The 18,774-nt window shown below is 46.5% G+C and overlaps 1 protein-coding gene across 2 annotated transcripts in view; it reads left to right on the forward strand.

Moving 5' to 3' along the window:
- The window catches only part of PYCR3 (pyrroline-5-carboxylate reductase 3), a 69,414-nt gene that overhangs the window by 35,307 nt on the left and 15,333 nt on the right, over positions 1–18,774 (forward strand). For both annotated transcript variants that reach the window (XM_069220881.1, XM_069220880.1), the window contains one exon: positions 11,088–11,180. In XM_069220881.1, coding sequence (XP_069076982.1) covers positions 11,088–11,180 — 93 coding nt within the window. The remainder of the gene's footprint in view (positions 1–11,087; positions 11,181–18,774) is intronic.

The following is an 18,774-nucleotide window of genomic DNA, read 5'->3' on the forward strand; positions in this document are numbered from 1 at the left end:
ATCCTATAGAGGGCAATACTTCAGAAATAGAGGTAAATTCCAAACCTCTAAACAAACAACAACACAACCTAAGCAGTGACTTCCTTTCCTCCCTCCAATCCACACATCTCCTGTGGGGGGAAGACTACAGCAATTCCACTCTCATTGGCAAAATATCACCACAGACAACTGGGTATTATCAATTATCCGCAATGGCTATTGCCTAGAATTGATATCCACCCCTCCAAACATTCCACCAAGATATCATAGGTTGTCTCCCAAACATAAAATTCTGTTACAAGAAGTACAATCCCTACTGTTAAAGCAAGTAATAGAATTAGTTCTACCGTCTCAACAAGGAACAGGAGTTTACTCACTATACTTCCTAATCCCCCAAAAAGATGGCACCCTCAGGGCCATATTAGACCTCAGACCCCTCAATCTATACATCTTGTCATAACATTTTCACGTGGTAACTCTGCAAGATGTTAGTCCACTACTGCAAAAACAAGACTTTATGACTGCTCTAGATCTCAAAGATGCGTATTTCCACATACCCATTCACCCACCTCACAGAAAATACCTCCGGTTTGTCATAGCAGGAAAACGCTACTAGTTCAACGTGTTGCCATTCGGTATAACAGCTCCAAGTGTGTTTACAAAGTGTCTAGCAGTAGTAGCGGCTTACTTAAGAAGACAACACATCCATGTCTTTCCTTATGTAGATGATTGACTAATAAAATCAAGCAATCTTACACAATGCCAAAAACACTCGTTATGAGATGGAAACTCTGCACACACTAGGGTTCTCTCTAAACTACCAAAAATCACACCTTCAATCTGCACAAGTACAACCGTACCTAGGTGCTATCCTAAATACTCAACTAGCTTTAGTGTATCCAAATATACAAAGGATACAAGCTTTCCAAAATGTAATACCACTCATACAGCCAAATCAACAATACACTGTAAGATTTATCATGAAGATTCTAGGAATGATGGCATCTTGCATAGAGGCCCTTCCAACAGTGCCTTGCACAACAATGGTCACAAGCACACAGTGAACTTCAAGATCTAGTGTTGCTGGACCGCCATACACATATGTCCGTTCCATGGTGGAATCGCAGCAATCTAATGAAGGGTGGTCATTTCAAGACCCTGTGCCTCAGACCATAATCACAACAGACTCATCAATGATCAGTTGGGGAGCTCAGCTAAACAATCGGACCATTCAAGGGCAATGGGATGCCAAACAGAAGCAGCTACACATAAACCAATTGGAATTATTAGCTGTGTTCCTTGCCCTAAAAGCGTTTCAACCTCTTCTCAAACAGAAAAAATGTTCTCATAAAAACCGACAACATGACAACCGTGTATTATCTCAACAAACAGGGAGGGACACATTCATCTCTGCCGTCCTTTGTAGCCCAAACAATTTTGAAATGGCAAGTTCGATGGCATCTGTCACTGTAGATACGCATGTTTTGCAATAGCTCGCCATCTGGTGTTGGGCCGGAGTGTTACAAGTTGTTTTTCTTCGAAGAAGTCTTTCGAGTCACGGGACCGAGTGACTCCTCCTTTTGTCTCCATTGCGCATGGGCGTCGACTCCATCTTCGATTGTTTTTTTTCCGCCATCGGGTTCGGACGTGTTCCTGTCGCTCCGAGTTTCGGAACGGAAAGATAGCTAATTTCAGAAGATTTTCGTCGGTATTGTTGCGTTCGGGATCGGCGTAGTTAGATTCAACACCGCATCGAAGATCGAAGAGCTCCGGTGCCCTTCGGGGTAGTTTTTCGATCCCCCGTCGGGGCCTGGTCGGCCCGACCGCGTGCTGAAGAACGCCGATGGAACGGACCCCGTTCCGTTTCTGCCCCAAATGCCACAATAAATACCCCTATACAGACCAACACTTGGTCTGTAACCTGTGCCTGTCACCTGAGCACAGTGAAGACACCTGCGAGGCCTGTCGTGCGTTCCGGTCCCGAAAAACACTCCGAGACCGTCGAGCCAGAAGACTTCAGATGGCGTCCGCGCCGACAGCCCACTGAGAGTTCGAGGAACAAGAAGAGGAAGGTACCTTCTCGATCCAAGAATCGGACTCCGAAGGATTCGACGATACACAAACCGTGAGTAAGACGTCGAAAACCACACAGAGGAAGATTTACAAGGCCCAGGGGACGCCACTGCCATCAGGCCATGGCTCCACCCATAAATTCGGTGACCGACCGTCGGCACCGAAAAAGGCCCAAACAGTGCCGAGATCGTCCGACTCCGGTCGAGACACCGGCACGCAGCCTTCTCGGTACCGAGAAAGTGCTGGAGACAAGCCTCGACACCGAGATGCCGGTGTGGACACGGCTCGACGCCGAGACAGCGGCACCGAAGAAGATCGACGCCGAGAGGTTTCGGCCCCGAAAAAGAGAAAAGTCACCTCGGAGCCGAAAAAACACGCAGACAGGGTTTCGGTGCCGAAACAAACTGCAAGCGACCCAGCTTCAGGCTCTTATACAGAAGAGCACTCGCTAACCTCCCAAATGCAAAAGCATAGGTTTGAGGAAGAGCTACAATCAACTGATGTAGACCATACGCAAAAGCGTATTTTCATACAGCAGGGGACAGGAAAAATAAGCACCCTTCCCCCCATTAGAAGAAAGAGAAGGTTGGAGTTCCAAACTGAACAGACACCACAACCAAAAGTGGTGAAAAGAGTTACCCCACCACCCTCTCCTCCGCCCGTGATTAACGTCTCACCAGCACAAACTCCATCACACTCCCCAGCTCACACCACCATAAGCCAGGGTGACCAAGATCAAGACGCATGGGACCTATACGACGCCCCAGTGTCAGATAACAGTCCGGAGGCATACCCTACGAAGCCATCTCCACCAGAGGACAGCACCGCGTATTCTCAAGTGGTGGCTAGAGCAGCACAATTTCACAACGTAAGCCTCCACTCAGAACAGGTCGAGGATGATTTTTTATTCAACACACTCTCCTCCACCCACAGCTCATACCAAAGCCTGCCTATGCTCCCTGGTATGCTCCGGCACGCAAAAGACATCTTTAAGGAGCCGGTCAAAAGTAGGGCTATCACACCAAGGGTGGAAAAAAAGTATAAGGCGCCTCCTACAGACCCGGTTTTCATCACTACACAGCTGCCACCAGACTCTGTCGTTGTAGGAGCAGCTAGGAAAAGGGCCAACTCCCACACATCTGGAGATGCACCACCCCCAGATAAAGAAAGCCGCAAGTTCGATGCAGCTGGTAAGAGAGTCGCAGCACAAGCTGCAAACCAGTGGCGCATCGCGAACTCCCAGGCACTACTTGCGCGCTATGACAGAGCCCACTGGGACGAGATGCAACATCTCATTGAACATCTGCCCAAGGACTTACAAAATAGGGCAAAACAAGTGGTTGAGGAGGGACAGACCATTTCCAACAACCAGATCCGCTCCTCCATGGACGCTGCAGATACAGCTGCACGGACAATTAATACATCTGTAACTATCAGAAGGCATGCATGGCTCCGAACGTCTGGATTTAAACCAGAGATTCAACAAGCAGTTCTCAATATGCTTTTTAACGAAAAAGAACTGTTCGGTCCAGAAGTGGACACAGCGATTGAGAAACTCAAAAAAGATACGGACACTGCCAAAGCCATGGGCGCACTCTACTCCCCGCAGAGCAGAGGCAATTACAGCACATTCCGTAAAACACCCTTTCGAGGGGGGTTTCGGGGTCAGAGCACACAAGCCAGCACCTCACAAGCAACACCGTCCAGTTACCAGGGACAGTATAGAGAAGGTTTTCGGGGACAATATAGAGGAGGGCAATTCCCTAGGAATAGAGGAAGATTTCAGAGCCCCAAAACCCCTACTACTAAACAGTGACTCACATGTCACTCACCCCCTCCACACAACACCAGTGGGGGGAAGAATAAGTCATTATTACAAAGCATGGGAGGAAATCACTACAGACACTTGGGTTCTAGCAATTATCCAACATGGTTATTGCATACAATTTCTACAATTCCCTCCAAACATACCACCAAAAGCACAAAATTTGACAACACACCATTCCAATCTCCTGGAGATAGAAGTGCAGGCACTATTGCAAAAGAATGCAATCGAATTAGTGCCAAACACACAAATAAACACAGGAGTTTACTCACTGTACTTTCTGATACCAAAGAAGGACAAAACGCTGAGACCAATCCTAGACCTCAGAGTAGTGAACACTTTCATCAAATCAGACCACTTTCACATGGTCACACTACAAGAAGTATTGCCATTGCTAAAACTACACGACTACATGGCAACTTTAGACCTCAAGGATGCTTATTTCCATATACCAATACACCCATCGCACAGGAAATACCTAAGGTTTGTATTCAAGGGAATACATTACCAATTCAAGGTACTGCCTTTCGGATTAACAACAGCACCAAGAGTCTTTACCAAATGTCTAGCGGTGGTCGCTGCACACATAAGAAGGCAGCAAATACATGTGTTCCCATATCTAGACGACTGGCTAATCAAGGCCCATTCGTTAATAGAGTGCTCAAATCACACAAATCATATCATACAAACCCTCTTCAAACTAGGGTTCACCGTCAATTTCACAAAATCCAAAATTCTGCCGCGCAAGGTACAACAATACCTGGGAGCCATAATAGACACATCAAAAGGAGTAGCCACTCCAAGTCCACAAAGAATTCAAAATTTCAACACCATCATACAACGCATGTATCCAACACAAAGGATACAAGCAAAGATGATACTACAACTCCTAGGCATGATGTCTTCATGCATAGCCATTGTCCCAAATGCAAGACTGCACATGAGGCCCTTACAACAGTGCCTAGCATCACAATGGTCACAAGCACAGGGTCACCTTCTAGATCTGGTGTTAATAGACCGCCAAACTTACCTCTCGCTTCTGTGGTGGAACAACATAAATTTAAACAAAGGGCGGCCTTTCCAAGACCCAGTGCCACAATACGTAATAACAACAGATGCTTCCATGACAGGGTGGGGAGCACACCTCGATCAACACAGAATACAAGGACAATGGAACGTACATCAAACAAAACTGCATATAAATCACCTAGAACTTCTAGCAGTTTTTCAAGCACTAAAAGCTTTCCAACCAATAATAGTTCACAAATACATTCTCGTCAAAACAGACAACATGACAACAATGTATTATCTAAACAAGCAAGGGGGGACGCACTCCACGCAGTTAAGCCTGCTAGCACAAAAGATTTGGCGTTGGGCAATTCACAACCAAATTCGCCTAATAGCACAATTTATACCAGGGATCCAAAATCAACTCGCAGACAATCTCTCTCGATCACCAACAGGTCCACGAATGGGAAATTCACCCCCAAATTCTGAACACTTATTTCAAACTCTGGGGAACACCTCAGATAGACTTGTTTGCGACAAAGGAGAACGCAAAATGCCAAAACTTCGCATCCAGATACCCACACAAACAGTCCCAAGGCAATGCCCTATGGATGAACTGGTCAGGGATATTTGCTTACGCTTTTCCTCCTCTCCCTCTCCTTCCTTACCTGGTAAACAAACTCAGTCAAAACAAACTCATATTAATAGCACCAACTTGGGCAAGGCAACCCTGGTACACAACGCTGCTAGACCTATCAGTAGTACCCTGCATCAAATTGCCCAACAGGCCAGATCTGTTGACACAGCACAACCAAAAGATCAGACACCCAGATCCAGCATCGCTGAATCTAGCAATCTGGCTCCTGAAATCCTAGAATTCGGGCACTTACAACTTACCCAAGAATGTATGGAAGTCATAAAACAAGCCAGAAGGCCATCCACCAGGCACTGCTATGCAAGTAAATGGAAGAGGTTTGTTTGCTACTGCCATATTAATCAAATACAACCATTACACACAACTCCAGAACATGTAGTGGGTTACTTGCTTCACTTACAAAAAGCTAACCTGGCTTTCTCTTCCATTAAAATACACCTTGCAGCAATATCTGCATACCTGCAGACTACCTATTCAACTTCCCTATATAAAATACCAGTCATTAAAGCATTCATGGAGGGCCTTAGGAGAATTATACCACCAATAACACCACCTGTTCCTTCATGGAACCTAAATGTTGTCCTAACTAGACTTATGGGCCCACCTTTTGAACCCATGCACTCCTGCGAAATACAGTTCCTAACCTGGAAGGTGGCATTTCTCATCGCCATTACTTCCCTAAGAAGAGTAAGCGAGATTCAGGCATTTACAATACAGGAACCTTTTATACAACTACACAAGAATAAGGTCGTCCTAAGGACCAATCCTAAATTTTTGCCAAAGGTTATTTCACCGTTCCATCTAAATCAAACAGTGGAACTTCCAGTGTTCTTTCCACAGCCAGATACCGTAGCTGAAAGGGCACTACATACATTAGATGTCAAAAGAGCATTGATGTATTACATTGACAGAACAAAAAACATCAGAAAGACTAAACAACTATTTATTGCATTTCAAAAACCTCATGCAGGAAACCCAATATCAAAACAAGGTATAGCCAGATGGATAGTTAAATGCATCCAAATCTGCTACCTTAAAGCTAAACGACAGCTGCCCATTACACCAAGGGCACACTCAACCAGAAAGAAAGGTGCTACCATGGCCTTTCTAGGAAACATCCCAATGCAAGAAATATGTAAGGCAGCCACATGGTCTACGCCTCACACATTCACCAAGCACTACTGTGTAGACGTGTTATCCGCACAACAAGCCACAGTAGGTCAAGCCGTATTAAGAACATTATTTCAGACTACTTCCACTCCTACAGGCTGATCCACCGCTTTTGGGGAGATAACTGCTTACTAGTCTATGCAAAACATGCGTATCTACAGCGACAGATGCCATCGAACTGAAAATGTCACTTACCCAGTGTACATCTGTTCGTGGCATCAGTCGCAGTAGATTCGCATGTGCCCACCCGCCTCCCCGGGAGCCTGTAGCAGTTTGGAAGTTACCTTCAACTATTTATATATGTATCATCTCAACCTTAAATAGGTGCATACTTAGTCACTCCATTGCATGGGCACTATTACTACAATTCAACTCCTACCTCACCCTCTGCGGGGAAAAACAATCGAAGATGGAGTCGACGCCCATGCGCAATGGAGACAAAAGGAGGAGTCACTCGGTCCCGTGACTCGAAAGACTTCTTCGAAGAAAAACAACTTGTAACACTCCGGCCCAACACCAGATGGCGAGCTATTGCAAAACATGCGAATCTACTGCGACTGATGCCACGAACAGATGTACACTGGGTAAGTGACATTTTCATTCACAATCAAATTCATTTACTAGCACAATATGTTCCAGGGATAGACAATCAGTTGGCAGATCTCCTCAGCAGAAATCACCAACAGACACACGAATGGGAGATTCACTCCCAAGTACTTCAAAGGTACTTTCAAAAGTGGGGAACACCAGATATAGATCTATTCGCAGCAAGCGAAAACGCATAATGCCACAACTTCGCATCCAGACACCCACATCCCCTATCCAAGGGCAATGCTCTATGGATCAGTTGGTCTGGGATATTTGCTTACGCTTTTCCCCATCCTTCCCTTTTTAGTCAACAAATTATGTCAAACGTCACTCAACATGATACTCATAGCACCAACAAGGGCACGCCAGCCTTGGTACACAACACTACTAGACTTATCTGTAGTACCTCACTCCAAACTCCCAAACAGACCAGATTTGTTAACACAAAACAAAGGTCAAATCAGGCATCCAAACCCCAATGCTCTCAATCTAGCGATTTGGCTCCTGAGGTCATAGAATTTGGTTATTTAAATCTTCCATCAGAATGTATGGAAGTAATTAAACAGGCATGTAAACCTACTACTAGACAGTGCTACGCAAACAAGTGGAAAAGATTTGTCTATTATTGTCAATCTAAGAGCATAGATCCACTTACAACATCTACACAAGATATTGTATGCTATTTACTTCGTTTGTACAAATCAAATTTGGCTTTCTCATCCATCAAGATGCACCTTACTGCAATATCTGCATACTTACAGACTAATCAACATACTTCTCTATTTAGAGTTCCTGTTATCAAAGCCTTCATGGAAGAATTAAAACTCATTATTCCACCCAGAACACCAGCTGTTCCATCGTGGAACTTAAATATTGTACTTACCAGACTCATGGGACCACCTTTTGAACCCATGCATTCTTGTCAAATTCAATTTTTTAACATGGAAGGTCGCCTTCCTTGTGGCTATTACTTCTTTAAGAAGAGTTAGTGAAATACAAGCATTCACTCTTGAAGAACCTTTTTTCCTGGTGCACAAACATAGTTGTACCAAGAACAAATCCAACATTTCTACTAAAGGTAGTATCTCCATTTCACATCAATCAAACAGTGGAATTGCCAGTCTTCTTTCCACAGCCAGATTCTGTGGCAGAAAGAATTCTTCATACCCTAGATCTCAAGAGCTCTTATGTACTCCATAGACAGAACTAAAGTTTTTAGGAAAACAAAGCAACTTTTCGTTGCTTTCCAACAACCACATACAGGCAATCCTATATCGAAACAAGCTTTAGCAAGATGGATTGTTAGATGTATACAAACATGTTATATCAAAGCAAAGAGACAACTTTTGATCACTCCTAAAGCACATTCTACATGAAAGAAAGGTGTCAGTGGCTTTTTTTTAGGTAACATACCAATGGTTGATATATGTAAAGCAGCTAAATGGTCAACCCATCATACATTTACAAAACACTACTGTCTTGATGTGTTCTCACAGCAACAAGCCACTGTAGGCCAGGCTGTCTTAAAAACCTTATTTCAAACAACTTCAACTCCTACAGGCTAGCCACCGCTTTTGGGAGGATTAACTGCTTTGTAGTCTATGCATAGCATGTGTATCTGCAGCTACAGATGCCATCGAATGGAAAATGTCACTTACCCAGTGTACAACTGTTCGTGGCATGTAGTGCTGCACATTCACATGCACCCTCCCTCATCCCCGGAAGCCTGTAGTCGTTTAAGTTTGTACATTTATACATATGTATATACATTTACATTTGCATGGACATCTCTTTGTATTTCTATACTTTATCACTCCTTCCTTCACCCTCTGCGGAAAAACAATCTAACAATGAAGTCAATGCCCATGCGCAATGGAACTGAGAGTTGGAGCCACTCTATCCTGTGACTCTGAAAATACTTCTTCGAAGAAAAACAACTTGTAACACTCCGAGCCCAGGACTAGATGTTGGAAGAGCTATGCATAGCATGGGAATCTGCAGCACTACATGCCTCGAACAGATGTACACTGGGTAAGTGATATTTTCCATATAGATAGATAGATATATCATGGAAGCTTCTCTTAAGCAATGGCAGTAATAAATATACATAATAAGACATGATATATCTGGTACCAGAAACATTCAGTTGCCTTACTTTTCGGCCCACAGTTATTGTTGGATAGTGGTCTGCTTTTAAAAGCTACAGAGTGAACTTATTCCAGATATTTTTTTGGTCTGGAAGTATTGGAAAGCATTAAGCAATAGGTGTTAAGTTGTTCTCAGCACATGGCTTTCTCCACTTGCCTCATTTCTCTACTTGTATGTTTCATCCTCTGTTCCATTTTCCGCCTCCAGCTTAAAGCACGGTTATTTTTGTCGAATACTCAAGTGGCCTTTCCTAGGATCTTGTTAGGGTTTTCTTGCAATGCTGGAAAAGATCTGCCCCATTCCTTTTCTTAGCTTTCGAATGTTTTATGTGACCTGGCCATTTCCCTAAAAGTGGACAGATATGTTTGCCTTCTAAATGTTGCCCACTTATCACAGCACTGTTTGTTCCACCCTTGCTATTTTTCAGGCATGCAAGCAAGTCATGTCTCTAAAGAGTTTGTGTGGGTACAATATACTGTGAGGCTGTAAAGTTAGCACTTGAGTGTGAAGGCCCTTCAGTATTTGCCATTCTGGGTTTATTGGGACAAAGAGCAGTCCTGTTCTAGGGTAATGTAAATGTAGGCAACCAGCAAGCCGCTTTCAGCAGGAGGTGCGGATGTGGCTGCAATGCTAGGGCAAGAGGTGTCCAAATGACAGTTTGCCAACATGGTAAGAATGAGTGCAGCAGCCATAAGGGGGTACAAACGCTTACCTTGTCCTCATACATTGATCAGTGGACCTCAAGAAAGCAAATGAATAGTGAAATGCTTGGGACGTTTGCAACTGATAAGTCTGTGGCGTTCTTCTGCAGCTGCAAATATGTCATTTTGGGTTATAGTTGTCAGCGTGATGCAACCAGCACAGTTATTTTGGCTTCACTGCATATTGCACATGGATTGTTGCAATGGAAGGCCCCCCTGGCTTCTTCTGTCACCCAGAGCTTATGCCACCTCCCGATACACACTTTGATTCCTTACCGTCTACTTCCCAGCTCCGCCAGTACTCTACTTACCTCCAGACCCTCTCGGATTCCTGCTTTCCACAAAGCACTCGCTCTGTTTCTCTCTTTCTCTGTCTGTTTCTCTTGGTGAATGTCAGAGGGGGGCTCCGGGGTGACTACTGCTACCCCTAGTCTTGTAGGGGTGGGGCAATGAAGCCAGCGATGGGAACAGGAATGTAACGGGCAGTAATTGCCGTGTTTACTTCCTGTTGTTGCCAATGCCTGCCTTTAAACTAGCCTATCAACAGCAAATAAGCTATTGAGGGGGCAGAGGAGATTTCAGCCCTGTGATGGCATCTGGAGCAGAGTGGGGAGTGCTCAAATGGTGCACGACATCACTTCCGCCAATCTTTTCATAGCTGAATTGCCGTCCATGAACATTAAACATCCTGCCCAATACCACCCATTCACAGCTGATAAATACGAAGTTTCTTCTACAATTCATCACATTAAATGGTGTGTCTGAGATTTACTCAGACAACACTTTCTATAATAACGTGCAACCATGGAAAAACTGTCCTATTTCAAGAGAGCCTAACCCAATTTTCCTGTCATTGACATTGTGTAATCTGCATTTCGACATATTTACTGCAAACATTGGACTGTACTGGTGTGCAATTGTCTTCTCTTCCATCCCTCAGGTTTACACATTTGCTGAAGCACTAATGGACGGAGCTATCAAAATGGGCATGACCAGCGACTTGGCGAATAGAATTGCAGCTCAGACACTGCTGGTATGTTGGTAGTTTGGAATTTAAACGTGACCTGATGATAGCGAACGAGGAACCTGCAATACCCCTCACCCCCCACCCTGCACGTCTGTCTTTAATGTACGAAAGTATGCATTCAGCATTTGTGCATGGCTGTCTTGCCAGATGAAAGCAAGACCTGTTGACTTTGCCGAAGCTTGTGTTAAGGGATATATGTAATGTGCGAGGAAGCAAAATGCGAGTACTAACCATTTTATTAAACAAAAGCCTGCTGCAGTGAAGAAAAAAACGAAAGTGGAACACTTTCTGTATACATTGCATGGATGTAAAAGAATGTAACGTGTAATGATTCTGTGTACTTTTGAGCCTCTGAGATGTAAAACATGCAGCCGTGCTTGCAGTGGAAGCACTTCATATAGACGATGGAACAGTACACCATGCAGCCAGTAGCATGATGTAAAACAGACCTACCTCTCTTGACGGAGCCAGAGCCCACCCTTCCTGTCCTTTTAAAAATGGTAGCTAAAGGTCTGCAGACAGCCTTGCAGCCAAACTAAACATAGGGTTGTGATAGTGAGAATATGCAATATTGTGACAAGCTTTGATTAATCAGGGACAATAAGATGTCCAAAAGCCACACTCTTTACACAGAGTTAAAGTGGGCAAACCAGGAGTGGATCTGGAATAATGGACAGTATTGCTGAGAAGGAGAGCTGAAATAACACACAGTATTGGGACCAATAGCCTATTGTAAGGAAATGGCTCCCTGTTGCAGTTACCCCCCACTTTTTGCCTGATACTGACTTGACTGAGAAGTGTGCTGGGACCCTGCTAACCAGCCCCCAGCACCGGTGTTCTTTCACCTAAAATGTACCATTGTCTTCACAATTGGCACAACCCTGTCACCCAGGTAAGTCCCTTGTAACTGGTACCCCTGGTACCAAGGGCCCTGATGCCAGGGAAAGTCTCTAAGGGCTGCAGCATGTCTTATGCCACCCCTCACTCAGCACATACACACTGCTTGCCAGCTTGTGTGTGCTGATGGGGAGAAAATGACTAAGTCGACATGGCACTCCCCTCAGGGTGCCATGCCAACCTCACACTGCCTGTGGCATAGGTAAGTCACCCTCTAGCAGGACTTACAGCCCTAAGGCAGAGTGCACTATACCACAGGTGAGGGCATAGGTGCATGAGCACTATGCCCATACAGTGTCTAAGCAAAACCTTAGACTCTGTAAGTGCAGGGTAGCCATAAGAGTATATGGTCTGGGAGTCTGTCAAAAACGAACTCCACAGCTCCATAATGGCTACACTGAATACTGGGAAGTTTAGTATCAAACTTCTCAGAATAATAAACCCACACTGATGCCAGTGTTGGATTTATTAAAAAAATGCACACAGAGGGCATCTTAGAGATGCCCCCTGTATTTTACCCAATTCTTCAGTGCAGGACTGACTGGTCTGTGCCAGCTGTAGGAAGTTGGCTCTGTATGTGCTATTTCAAAGTAAGGAATAGCATGCACAGAGTCCAAGGGTTCCCCTTAGAGGTAAAATAGTGGTAAAAATAGATAATACTAATGCTCTATTTTGTGGTAGTGTGGTCGAGCAGTAGGCTTATCCAAGGAGTAGTGTTAAGCATTTGTTGTACATACACATAGACAATAAATGAGGTACACACACTCAGAGACAAATCCAGCCAATAGGTTTTGTTATAGAAAAATATCTTTTCTTAGTTTATTTTAAGAACCACAGGTTCAAATTTAACATGTAATATCTTGTTTGAAAGGTATTGCAGGTAAGTACATTAGGACCTTTGAATCATTTCAATTGCATGTATACTTTTCAAGTTATTGACAAATAGCTGTTTTAAAAGTGGACACTTAGTGCAATTTTCACAGTTCCTAGGGGAGGTAAGTTTTTGTTAGTTTTACCAGGTAAGTAAGACACTTACAGGGTTCAGTTCTTGGTCCAAGGTAGCCCACCGTTGGGGGTTCAGAGCAACCCCAAAGTCACCACACCAGCAGCTCAGGGCCGGTCAGGTGCAGAGTTCAAAGTGGTGCCCAAAAACACATAGGCTAGAATGGAGAGAAGGGGGTGCCCCGGTTCCGGTCTGCTTGCAGGTAAGTACCCGCGTCTTCGGAGGGCAGACCAGGGGGGTTTTGTAGGGCACCGGGGGGGACACAAGCCCACACAGAAATTTCACCCTCAGCAGCGCGGGGGCGGCCGGGTGCAGTGTAGGAACAGGCGTCGGGTTTGTAATGGAAGTCAATGGGAGATCTAGGGATCTCTTCAGCGCTGCAGGCAGGCAAGGGGGGGGTTCCTCGGGGAAACCTCCACTTGATCAAGGGAGAGGGACTCCTGGGGGTCACTCCTCCAGTGAAAGTCCGGTCCTTCAGGTCCTGGGGGCTGCGGGTTCCGGCGTCTCTCCCAGGTGTCGGGACTTAGGATTCAAAGAGTCGCGGTCAGGGGAAGCCTCGGGATTCCCTCTGCAGGCGGCGCTGTGGGGGCTCAGGGGGGACAGGTTTTTGTACTCACAGTCTTAGAGTAGTCCTGGGGTCCCTCCTGAGGTGTTGGATCGCCACCAGCCGAGTCGGGGTCGCCGGGTGCAGTGTTGCAAGTCTCACGCTTCTTGCGGGGAGCTTGCAGGGTTCTTTAAAGCTGCTGGAAACAAAGTTGCAGCTTTTCTTGGAGCAGGTCCGCTGTCCTCGGGAGTTTCTTGTCTTTTCGAAGCAGGGGCAGTCCTCAGAGGATGTCGAGGTCGCTGGTCCCTTTGGAAGGCGTCGCTGGAGCAGGATCTTTGGAAGGCAGGAGACAGGCCGGTGAGTTTCTGGAGCCAAGGCAGTTGTCGTCTTCTGGTCTTCCTCTGCAGGGGTTTTTCAGCTAGGCAGTCCTTCTTCTTGTAGTTGCAGGAATCTAATTTTCTAGGGTTCAGGGTAGCCCTTAAATACTAAATTTAAGGGCGTGTTTAGGTCTGGGGGGTTAGTAGCCAATGGCTACTAGCCCTGAGGGTGGGTACACCCTCTTTGTGCCTCCTCCCAAGGGGAGGGGGTCACAATCCTAACCCTATTGGGGGAATCCTCCATCTGCAAGATGGAGGATTTCTAAAAGTTAGAGTCACTTCAGCTCAGGACACCTTAGGGGCTGTCCTGACTGGCCAGTGACTCCTCCTTGTGGCTTTCTTTGTTCCCTCCAGCCTTGCCGCCAAAAGTGGGGGCCGTGGCCGGAGGGGGCGGGCAACTCCACTAAGCTGGAGTGCCCTGCTGGGCTGTGACAAAGGGGTGAGCCTTTGAGGCTCACCGCCAGGTGTCACAGCTCCTGCCTGGGGGAGGTGTTAGCATCTCCACCCAGTGCAGGCTTTGTTACTGGCCTCAGAGTGACAAAGGCACTCTCCCCATGGGGCCAGCAACATGTCTCTGGTGTGGCAGGCTGCTGGAACTAGTCAGCCTACACAGACAGTCGGTTAAGTTTCAGGGGGCACCTCTAAGGTGCCCTCTGTGGTGTATTTTACAATAAAATGTACACTGGCATCAGTGTGCATTTATTGTGCTGAGAAGTTTGATACCAAACTTCCCAGTTTTCAGTGTAGCCATTATGGTGCTGCGGAGTTCGTGTTTGACAGACTCCCAGACCATATACTCTTATGGCTACCCTGCACTTACAATGTCTAAGGTTTTGTTTAGACACTGTAGGGGTACCATGCTCATGCACTGGTACCCTCACCTATGGTATAGTGCACCCTGCCTTAGGGCTGTAAGGCCTGCTAGAGGGGTGTCTTACCTATACTGCATAGGCAGTGAGAGGCTGGCATGGCACCCTGAGGGGAGTGCCATGTCGACTTACTCGTTTTGTCCTCACTAGCACACACAAGCTGGCAAGCAGTGTGTCTGTGCTGAGTGAGAGGTCTCCAGGGTGGCATAAGACATGCTGCAGCCCTTAGAGACCTTCCTTGCAATCAGGGCCCTTGGTACTAGACGTACCAGTTACAAGGGACTTATCTGGATGCCAGGGTCTGCCAATTGTGGATACAAAAGTACAGGTTAGGGAAAGAACACTGGTGCTGGGGCCTGGTTAGCAGGCCTCAGCACACTTTCAATTGTAAACATAGCATCAGCAAAGGCAAAAAGTCAGGGGGCAACCATGCCAAGGAGGCATTTCCTTACACAACCCCCCCCCCCCCAAACGAAAGAGGATGAGACTAACCTTTCCCAAGAGAGTCTTCATTTTCTAAGTGGAAGAACCTGGAAAGGCCATCTGCATTGGCATGGGCAGTCCCAGGTCTGTGTTCCACTATAAAGTCCATTCCCTGTAGGGAGATGGACCACCTCAACAGTTTAGGATTTTCACCTTTCATTTGCATCAGCCATTTGAGAGGTCTGTGGTCAGTTTGAACTAGGAAGTGAGTCCCAAAGAGGTATGGTCTCAGCTTCTTCAGGGACCAAACCACAGCAAAGGCCTCCCTCTCAATGGCACTCCAACGCTGCTCCCTGGGGAGTAACCTCCTGCTAATGAAAGCAACAGGCTGGTCAAGGCCATCATCATTTGTTTGGGACAAAACTGCCCCTATCCCATGTTCAGAGGCATCAGTCTGCACAATGAACTGCTTAGAATAATCTGGAGCTTTTAGAACTGGTGCTGAGCACATTGCTTGTTTCAGGGTGTCAAAGGCCTGTTGGCATTCCACAGTCCAGTTCACTTTCTTGGGCATTTTCTTGGAGGTGAGTTCAGTGAGGGCTGTCACAATAGATCCATATCCCTTCACAAACCTCCTGTAATACCCAGTCAAGCCAAGGAATGCCCTGACTTGAGTCTGGGTTTTTGGAGCTACCCAGTCCAGAATAGTCTGGATCTTGGGTTGGAGTGGCTGAACTTGGCCTCCACCTACAAGGTGGCCCAAGTAAACCACAGTTCCCTGCCCTATCTGGCATTTGGATGCCTTGATAGAGAGGCCTGCAGATTGCAGAGCCTTCAAAACCTTCTTCAGGTGGACCAGGTGATCCTGCCAGGTGGAGCTAAAGACAGCAATATCATCAAGATAAGCTGTGCTAAAGGACTCCAAGCCAGCAAGGACTTGATTCACCAACCTTTGGAAGGTGGCAGGGGCATTCTTTAAACCAAAGGGCATAACAGTAAACTGATAATGCCCATCAGGTGTGGAGAATGCTGTTTTCTCTTTTGCTCCAGGTGCCATTTTTATTTGCCAGTACCCTGCTGTCAAGTCAAAGGTACTTAAGAATTTGGCAGCACCTAATTTGTCTATGAGCTCATCAGCTCTTGGAATTGGATGAGCATCTGTCTTGGTGACAGAATTGAGCCCTCTGTAGTCCACACAAAACCTCATCTCTTTCTTTCCATCTTTGGTGTGAGGTTTGGGGACTAAGACCACTGGGCTAGCCCAGGGGCTGTCAGAGCGCTCAATTACTCCCAATTCTAGCATCTTGTGGACTTCCACCTTGATGCTTTCCTTAACATGGTCAGACTGTCTAAAGATTTTGTTTTTGACAGGCATGCTGTCTCCTGTGTCCACATCATGGGTACACAGGTGTGTCTGACCAGGGGTTAAGGAGAAGAGTTCAGGAAACTGTTGTAGGACTCTCCTACAATCAGCTTGCTGTTGGCCAGAGAGGGTGTCTGAGTAGATCACTCCATCTACTGTGCCATCTTTTGGGTCTGATGACAGAAGATCAGGGAGAGGTTCACTCTCTGCCTCCTGATCCTCATCTGTTACCATCAACAGATTCACATCAGCCCTGTCATGGAAGAGCTTAAGGCGGTTCACATGGATCACCCTCTTGGGGCTCCTGCTTGTGCCCAGGTCCACCAGGTAGGTGACCTGACTCTTCCTTTCTAGCACTGGGTAAGGGCCACTCCATTTGTCCTGGAGTGCCCTGGGAGCCACAGGCTCCAGAACCCAGACTTTCTGCCCTGGTTGGAACTCAACCAGTGCAGCCTTTTGGTCATACCAAAACTTCTGGAATCTGTTGGCTGGCCTCAAGGTTTTTGGTTGCCTTTTCCATGTACTCTGCCATTCTAGAGCGAAGGCCAAGTACATAGTCCACTATGTCCTGTTTAGGCTCATGGAGAGGTCTCTCCCAGCCTTCTTTAACAAGGGCAAGTGGTCCCCTTACAGGATGACCAAACAGAAGTTCAAAGGGTGAGAATCCTACTCCCTTCTGTGGCACCTCTCTGTAAGCGAAAAGCAGGCATGGCAAGAGGACATCCCATCTCCTTTTGAGTTTTTCTGGGAGCCCCATGATCATGCCTTTTAATGTCTTGTTGAATCTCTCAACCAAGCCATTAGTTTGTGGATGGTATGGTGTAGTGAATTTATAAGTCACTCCACACTCATTCCACATGTGCTTTAGGTATGCTGACATGAAGTTGGTACCTCTGTCAGACACCACCTCCTTAGGGAAACCCACTCTGGTAAAGATACCAATGAGGGCCTTGGCTACTGCAGGGGCAGTAGTCGACCTAAGGGGAATAGCTTCAGGATACCTGGTAGCATGATCCACTACTACCAGGATATACATATTTCCTGAGGCTGTGGGAGGTTCTAGTGGACCAACTATGTCCACACCCACTCTTTCAAAGGGAACCCCTACCACTGGAAGTGGAATGAGGGGGGCCTTTGGATGCCCACCTGTCTTACCACTGGCTTGACAGGTGGGGCAGGAGAGGCAAAACTCCTTAACCATGTTGGACATATTGGGCCAGTAGAAGTGGTTGACTAACCTCTCCCACGTCTTGGTTTGTCCCAAATGTCCAGCAAGGGGAATGTCATGGGCCAATGTTAGGATGAACTTCCTGAACAGCTGAGGCACTACCACTCTCCTAGTGGCACCAGGTTTGGGGTCTCTGGCCTCAGTGTACAGGAGTCCATCTTCCCAATAGACCCTATGTGTTCCATTTTTCTTGCCTTTGGACTCTTCAGCAGCTTGCTGCCTAAGGCCTTCAAGAGAGGGACAGGTTTCTTGTCCCTTACACAGCTCCTCCCTTGAGGGTCCCCCTGGGCCCAAGAGCTCAACCTGGTAAGGTTCAAGCTCCAAAGGCTCAGTTCCCTCAGAGGGCAGAACTTCTTCCTGAGAAGAGAGGTTCCCTTTCTTTTGCTGTGTTGCAGTTGGTTTCCCAACTGACTTTCCTGTTCTCTTGGTAGGCTGGGCCATTCTTCCAGACTCCAGCTCTACTTGTTCACCCTGTGCCTTGCATTGTGCTCTTGTTTTCACACACACCAGTTCAGGGATACCCAGCATTGCTGCATGGGTTTTTAGTTCTACCTCAGCCCATGCTGAGGACTCCAGGTCATTTCCATGCAGACAGTCCACTGGGATATTTGAGGAGACCACCACCTGTTTCAGGCCATTGACCCCTCCCCATTCTAAAGTAACCATTGCCATGGGATGTACTTTTCTCTGATTGTCAGCGTTGGTGACTGTGTAAGTTTTTCCAGTCAGGTATTGGCCAGGGGAAACCAGTTTCTCTGTCACCATGGTGACACTGGCACCTGTATCCCTCAGGCCCTCTATTCTAGTCCCATTAATTAAGAGTTGCTGTCTGTATTTTTGCATGTTAGGCGGCCAGACAGCTAGTGTGGCTAAATCCACCCCACCCTCAGAAACTA

The sequence above is a fragment of the Pleurodeles waltl genome, chromosome 2_2, assembly GCF_031143425.1.
Source record: "Pleurodeles waltl isolate 20211129_DDA chromosome 2_2, aPleWal1.hap1.20221129, whole genome shotgun sequence".
In the NCBI taxonomy this organism is placed as follows: domain Eukaryota; kingdom Metazoa; phylum Chordata; class Amphibia; order Caudata; family Salamandridae; genus Pleurodeles; species Pleurodeles waltl.